General features: G+C 38.2%; 1 protein-coding gene across 1 annotated transcript in view; it reads left to right on the plus strand.

Moving 5' to 3' along the window:
• LOC127953349 (endoplasmic reticulum metallopeptidase 1) overlaps positions 1-3,313 on the plus strand; it is a 41,016-nt gene extending 37,703 nt beyond the window's left edge. The window contains exons 12-15 of the mRNA XM_052552549.1: positions 1,519-1,694; positions 1,787-1,902; positions 2,557-2,714; positions 2,789-3,313. Coding sequence (XP_052408509.1) covers positions 1,519-1,694; positions 1,787-1,902; positions 2,557-2,714; positions 2,789-2,965 — 627 coding nt within the window. The 3' untranslated portion in view covers positions 2,966-3,313. The remainder of the gene's footprint in view (positions 1-1,518; positions 1,695-1,786; positions 1,903-2,556; positions 2,715-2,788) is intronic.
• The last annotated feature ends 5,102 nt before the right edge of the window (positions 3,314-8,415 follow it).

Raw genomic sequence — 8,415 nt, forward strand, 5'->3', positions numbered from 1 at the left:
TTTGTAAAGCTGTCAATCATCTCACGTGAACCCACGTGACCAAAAGGATGTCCTTCTGCAATGAAGCTGTCTGTGTCATAGCAGTCTGTGTCATTGATTAAAAATATATGAAAGACAAAAGTAAAAAAAAAAAATTATTCCAGCTTGTTAAATGTGAATATGTTCTAGACTAGTGTCTTCTCTCCTCTGTGACAGACAACTGAATATCTTTGAGTTGTGGACAAAACGAGAGGACCATTTGAGGACCATTCCTGGGCATTTGGGGAAACACTGGTCCACATTTTTCTGACATATTATAGACCAAACAACTAACCGATTAATTGAGAAAATATTCAACAGATTAATCGACAATGAAAATAATCCCAAATCCCTAGTCATTACGTATAAGTGCATTGCATTGGAACCCCTGGATATAAGCCCTCTCTATTCCTCTTAAAAAAATTGTTCTCTCTGATTTTTCATTTAGTAAACTTTATAGATTTCAACCTTATTATTCCTTCTTGAGTCTCTTTAACAAGAACTTAGATTAATGTATGAATTGAATAGTGATTGTGTGACCTATATGAGGGACCAACCAGTGATACCCTTGCTAGTAATATCAAATGATAGCCTATAGCGATGTCATCATGATACACATACACCGGTAGGCAGTGGCCCACCTTACCATGACCACGATGTGGTCACCCAGAATTTATAGTTTACCCACCTATTTTTTTACCACTACACCTCTGATAACAATGTGTCTTCATTCAAGTGATAAACACAATAAAATATAAAAAAATACAGAAATTAAAATGGAACAGTATAAAAATTAAACTTAAAATTTCTAAATACATAATTTACTGTAAAAATCTCAATTATACAAAACAATATCACTGTGTTAGAGGACTAATCGAGCAGATGCTATAAGAACCACAAACATGAAACTTATTATTTCTTAAAGTTGCTGTATGTAGGATGTACATCGGGTGGTTGAACTAGGTAATGCAGTCAAAATGCTAGATATTGGAGAGGGTTTTTTTTCCACCCAGCCCCTCCTCCCCAGACTTGACTCACATGCAGGTTGCCAGATTGACAATACAAACAGGAATGAGCGCACTTGACAATGCCTGAAATTATATTCGCTGTTTTCCGCCTACTGCCAACTCAGTGTGCCGAAATACAATTGGGTAAACTGGCAGTGGGTGGGTTTCACAAACCAAAAACACTGATATTCTGGCCTGGAACGCACATTTTCAAAGGAGAATAACTGACTGTAGCATTGTTTTTCATTTAAACAAGTATGTTAATTTTGTGTGTTTCTTAAACATCTGCAAATATATTATGGTATTTTTATGCTTTAGTAGCGTCAAAATCTTACATACAGCAGCTGTAAAGCAGTTTAGAAGAATTCTTCAGCAAAATGAGTCTAAATCTGATGAATTATTGTATGAATTGTGAGTTCAGCCTTCATCAGTCAGATGTGTGTGTGTGTGTGTGTGTGTGTGTGTGTGTGTGTGTGTGTGGGTGTGTTTCCAGCACATCACTCGCAGCTTCCACACACTGAACGGATCACTGCAGAGCTCCGACTCTGGCTTCTGTATCAGCAATCTGGATTACACTGGCATGCAGCACATCACTCCACACATCCCACAGATCAACGACAGCATCAGCACACATTGTCAGGACTGGCTGCCCTACTACGGCTTCCCAAGGTTCCCCATGCTCCAGTTCCTGAGAATGATGGAGTTCATGTATAACTGAGCCACCCACTGAACTTGATGATGTTTTTCTCTCATTGTTTCAGGAAGAGCTGGTATGTTCCGGCTCCTGAAGTCTCTCCTAAAGCTCCGCTGGAGGTCCAGCTCTTATCCAGACAGCAGACTCAAGGGGGAACTGTCAAAATGAGCTTTGAGGTCAAAGGTGAGAGTCCAGCCTCATTTTAACATGATCCTAATGGGGACTATCTCTGCTGAATTTTAATTATATATAATAATGACTTTTGCTAAATTTGTTTAAATGATAAAACTATACAAAAATACAAACAATTTTAAAACTGTATACACTGACTGGCCAAAGAAACAAACAAACAAATAACACAAAATCACAGTTAGAATTTTAAAGGATAAACACTTATGAATCTACGATTGGATCATTACAGTGATTATTCTTTTTCTAGCATGAAAAGTTCTTTAACCTTTAAAAATTAAGTATGTAAACGTTTCTAAAACATCTGAGTCAGAAGACATATTCCAGAAACTATAGTCCAGACCATAACCTCAATTTATTATATACATCTATACAAATGTTTGTTTATATAGCACATTTTATTAATTTGATGCATCTCTCTGTCTGTCTGTATGTCACACTTGTTTAAACAGCAACAGACATTTAGGTTAGCAGGTATTCTGTAATAAAAAGTTACACATAGTCCAGCAATCAAACTTGGCTTTAGAGAACAAAATGCAATAATCAGCAGCATTCAGTGATCCAGTGTGTTTGACTGGTTTAGTTCAGAGTAACAAACACACTCTTTGTGTTTATTAATGGTTTTGAACAGCTGTTGTTCTCACTCAGGTCCGAGTCACATGTCTCTGTATCTGCGTCCTCACGCTGAAGCGTTTCTGACTGGCTGGTCTTTCAGCGGCGAGATGGTGCCCCAAATTGGAAGGGGTTTCATATTTTATACTCACGGCCTCAACGCAATATCCTGGACCTTCTGGATTGAGATCTGGGTGAGTTTGAACTCCAGAACCACATATTTAACCTGAGGAGCACCACAGTGTTTATTGTGTTTTCTGGTTTTCAGATGCTCAAGTCCTCAGAGGAGTCTCCTGATGAGGGCTTGATCTCTCTGATCATCTCCGCTCATTATTTATCTGGTTCAGACGGCCGTTCGGAGCCGCTCGAGTCGTTCCTGAAGAGATTCCCAGCCTGGGTGTTCTCATCCTCATGGATCAGCACGTACCACGTGTACAGATACTGAGGGACACACAAACACACACTCACACACTGGTTTCCTTTTTTATGAGGACATTCCACAGGTGTTTGGGGTTTTTCTACTGTACAAAGTGTATTTTCTATCCTCTTACCCTAACCCTAGACCTAAACCTACCCCTTACACAAAACTTCCGGATTTCCAAAGCACTTCATTATGTGATATATTAGCTTGTTTCCTAATGGTGTTGTTTCCAAAAATGTCCCAACAAGGTTAAAATTTAATGGTAGAAATATATTGGTGAGGACATTTGATCCACATAATTTGGTGAATACCAGACACACACACGAACTGGAGACCCATAAACACCGTATGAGCTCCTTCATCCACATCAAACTGCTCACAGTGTTTTGTTTTATTATTATTATCTATCTGGCTCATATTTCAAAACAAAATCAAAAGAGCAAAATACAATTACAAATGAAAATGAAATGAAGTCTACTTTAGGACAGTTAGGATTTTTACTTTGTTATGATAATTATGTTATAATTATGATAATTGAACGATTTACCCCAAATTATCATTTGAAGTCGTATTTTATTTTATTTTACTTGATTTCATGTGATTCTCATTATTTTGGTAAGATCCCATAATTACAAGTAAATTATTTCTGATTCTTATTAATGAAATTCCATGATTTAATAAATATTAAAGGGGACATATGATGCGATTTCAAGTTTTCTCTTTGGAGTGTTACAAGCTGTTTGTTTATATATAAGATGTGTAAAGTTGCAAAGACTAAAGTCTCATATCCAAAGAGATATTCTTTATAAAAGTTAAGACTTGTCCACGCTCACCTAAAACACCTTGTTTAAACACTGACATGTCTACATCACAATGTGGGAATATTTGTATAACGCCGCCCAAATGTTCACAGAAAGAAAAGAAAAAGGTGTAACCTGTGATTCATGTTGTTGCTGCCGGTGCCATGTTGTGGAGACGCTGTTTCATTGCGAAAGCAAAAATACTTTGTTTGGCTTTCCAAAAGAGGACACAACTAGAAGTCAGTGGTTAAGTTGTATTTACAACACTGTTCCAGATCAGTTCAACCCAAATATTCAGATGTGTGCAGCACATTTTATGGAGGACTGTTTCCTGATCCTGGGACAGAAGACTACAATGCCTGCTGTTCTGACTAACAGACTGTAAGTATATTAGTGGTGGGCATAGATTAATTTTTTTAATCTAGATTAATCTCACTGTGATCTTGAAATTAATATAGATTAATATAGATTAATCTAGATTAAAATAGCTCATTCGAAATCTGCCGAAGGCATTCAGAATATGTGTTACCAAAATAAAATTGACAAACAGTAAGTCTTTGAAAAGGGATTTTATCAAGCTAGGGGCTCATCTCCTATTTCCAAAATGCATCACAAAGTGCTTGAAAAAGTGGGCCCTGTTTGAAATTGTTTAATTTGTATGTTCGTTTATTTTATTTATTTGTGCTATTTGCACAATGTTTAAGTTTTTTTTTCAAGTTTGTAGGTGTCAAGGTACAGAAACCAAATAATTAAAAGTAAAAGTAATTCAGTCAAGAGCAGTGATTTTCATTTATATTTTCTTGGATTAACATTACAGCAGCCAGTAGCTAAATTAGGCGCGGTAACTTTAAGAGACCATGAACGCATCCCATTTTTCTTCCTCAACTGTTTACTTTCACTTAAGAAATAACTGACAGTTTTTTTGAGCATAATTTTCAAGGTGGATATTTTGACATATTTTGTATGTATTTGTCGGCACAAGAGCAAAAATAAGCAAATTCGGTTGTTCAAGTTTTTTGAGACGCCTTTCTCTGCGTGAGCCCTGAACACCAGAACACCACGGTACTGAATTGGGCTCTTTCACATCTTTTTGTTTGTTCAAACTGCGATTTGTGTTTGTTCGTTCAGGTGCTGGAGGGACTTCGAGGAGAACTTCGCAGAAGAGAGCTCGGTTCAGTGTCGCTGTCCATGATACGCGGGTTTCTCTCCGCGTGCGCACCATGTTAACCATGCTAGTTCATGGTTCATTAACTAATATTAACAAGATTTTAATAAAGTGATATTAAATGTGGAAATTAACATGAACAATTTCTGTATAAGTGCAGTTCATAATTAGTTAATCTTAATGTAGTTAACTAATGAACCTTATTTTAAAGTGTTAAAGATTTGTTTATTGTGTTAAGGTGTAAAGTCAGACAAAGTATTATTTTAATAAGAGGGATATAGTTAATCATAAAAATATAGTGCCTATGTGAAGCAAATAAACAACTAATTTAAAGGATTGCATTCTTCAATAGGCTACTGTAGAATTAACAATAGACTATTTAACAATAGACTACTAAGTCGTGACGTAACCACTCTATTTTTTCGGGTCCAAAGTCCGGCTCCTCTGCCTACCACTTTCGCTCACTTTTTTTAAATTTAGCATGCCACAATGCTGTGTCCCGTGTTGTCCCTGTGTGATGTTTTGTATGTCGGTTTGCTTGAGAACAACATCCCCTCCACAGCCAAGAATCAAACATCGCTGCCAGACTGCCTCCAGACCTGTAGGCTCGTGCTTGACTGCACAGAGGTTGCCGTCTCTAACACAGAAAGGCTTGAAATGCAGTGTCATATGTACAGCCAGTACAAAGGACGGACCAAACTTAAGGCTTTAATTGGGGTTGCGCCTAATGGTGTTACCTTTGTCAGTGACCTGAATGGTTGGAGTGAAATAAGAGCTGACTGTGGACTTTTCCAACATTTACAACCAGGCGACATGGTTATCGCAGACAAGGGATTCACAATTCGGGACATTTTGACAGAGGGAGTTTCCCTAAACATCCCATCTTTCCTTGTAAATGGACAGTTCACACAGGAGGAAGTGAACCATAATAGACTAATCTCAAGAGCCAGGATACATGTGGAGCGTTCAATGGGCTCTATGCAGCAGGAATTGTGACGTGTTTCCGACTACACTCTCTACTGGGCTAACAGTTTCCAGTTCCATATTTACATCTGACGCCTCGCGAGATCGTTGGGTATGGCGCGAAACTTAAAGCGATAAACATTTATAGTTGTTAGTATATATAGTTTTTGGCATTTTAACCATGGAGAAAAAGGTTTTCCGATACCAAAAGCTAATGCGACCTAGATCGGAACATTGTTGTGTGCCGTTGTGCGTTGTATCGGCAAGATACAACTCTACGGTTAGTTTCCATTCATTTCCAGTGGAAGAGGATCTCAGAAAAAAAGTGGCTCGTTCAGGTCAGGAGAGATGACTTCCAAGTCAACAAAAACACAAAGGTGTGTAGCGTTCATTTCAGACCTGATGACTTTATGGAAGGGGCTTGTCTGAAACGTCTGAAAAAAGCTGTTTTCCCTACACTGTTTGAGTGGAACCACTACCAGGAGCAGCCGCCAAGGTTGAGTGTTTTGGAGCGTCGAGAGAGACCGCTGACCGAGACCGCTGATCCTGACTCGGACGCAGAACAGGAAGATATGGACTTTGATGTGGAGAGGACTGGACATGATTATTGTTCAGTTCCCAAAGCTGCAGCTGTGGACATGGTTCTACATGAAAACGAGGAGTTAAAAAGGGAGATAGAAGATGCACGGAAGCAGTTGGAGCAAACAAAGATGATAAACCGCTTTGGTATCAATAGATTTGCTGGGTCCGATGAAGACATTCACCTTTATACAAGGTAAGATTGCATTGCCTATGGTAAGCATTTGTAATAGCATTGCCACTGTCCTGAAAACACTGGTCCACATTTCTGATAAATATGATTGGAGTTGTATACGATAGCTACACGTAGCCTAGGCAGCCTAAAAGTAGGCTACACTGACCAAAATAATAACAACAACATAATTATAAGTATGAATACCAACTGTTGTCTTCAACAGAAATCAGAGTTAGTTTAATTATACATAGCAAATTCCATAATTGTCATAACTCAATATTGCAAGATTGTTGTATCAGTTACTTGTAGTTCAGCATTCCTATTTCCTAAACCTTAAACTTACTACAAAGCTATGTATAAGTATTTTATGCCATGTGAGAACCAATGCATGTTTTTTTTTCTTGACAGATTTGCAACATACAACCATGTGATGGCCTTCTGGGAACTGATTGAACCGGCAACTCACAGGATGATTTGTGTCACCAACTCCAAAGTCTTCAAGGAGTCTGGAAACACTCGGGCACTTCCTGCAATAGACGAGTTCTTCCTGTTCTTGATGCATCTTGCTTTGGGCCTCAAGCAAAAGGACCTTGGTCATCGGTTTCAAGTACATCAGACCACCGTAAGCCGCATCATAACAACCTGAGCCAACTTCCTGTACTTTGTCCTGGGGTCAGTGTGCATTTGGGTGCCAAAAGAGAAAGTACGAGCTCATCTGCCAGAAGAATTCCACCAATTTCGAGACACACAGGTTATCCTGGATTGTACAGAGATCCGCTGCCAAACACCTTCCTCTTTGCTACTAGAAAGTGAGGTCTTTTCAAATTACAAGTCTCACTGCACCTTCAAAGCTTTAGTAGGAATGGCACCTCATGGTGCAATAACATTTGTTTCTGCACTGTATGCAGGGTCTATTAGTGACCGGGAGCTGTTCAAACAGTCAGGGATCATTAACCTTCTTACCCCTGATATGGCCATCATGGTGGATAAGGGCTTCTTAATTGATAGCCTAGTGCCATGTAAAATACACTGGCCTGTTTTCCTGACCAATGGAAAACAATTGTCAGCTGATGAAGTGACACACACTCAGTCTGTGGCTAGGCTCAGGGTACATGTTGAACGTCTTATCCGTCGCATTAATAATAATAATTAATAATAATTCCTTACATTTATATAGCGCTTTTCTAGCACTCAAAGCGCTTTACATAGACAGGGGACATCTCCTCATCCACCACCATTAAAGAGCATAAGTTGTTTGACACAATTATCCCCTTGTCCATTTCTGGTAGCATAAACCAACTGTTCACAGTGGCATGTTTGCTTGTGAACTACCAATGTGGACCACTTGTCAAGGCATGGATCCACTGAATCTAAAAACTCTCATCCTTGATGATGTGCTAGGGTTTGTATAAATATTGTACATATACTTTTGTAAATACTATGAATTTATCACTCTGTTCTGTATTAATACCTCTGATCAACAGACAGTTTCCTTATGAATATTTTATTATAATAACACAAACAATAAGAATCTAAAAATATAGTATATACATGTGTAATGTAATATAATATATAGGTATATATTGTATAAATATAGTGTGTGTGTGTGTGTATATATATATATATATATATATATATTAGACAGTCATTAAATCTGAAATGACTTAAACACACAAACACTTCTGTAGGTAGTGGTAAAAAAAGATCTACTTGGACTCTAATACGCATTACATCTACATTTTTGTGTATACGCTCAGCAAGCATGACCTCCTGCGCACATACCACGAAATCG

The sequence above is a fragment of the Carassius gibelio genome, chromosome B3 (genome assembly GCF_023724105.1).
Source record: "Carassius gibelio isolate Cgi1373 ecotype wild population from Czech Republic chromosome B3, carGib1.2-hapl.c, whole genome shotgun sequence".
In the NCBI taxonomy this organism is placed as follows: domain Eukaryota; kingdom Metazoa; phylum Chordata; class Actinopteri; order Cypriniformes; family Cyprinidae; genus Carassius; species Carassius gibelio.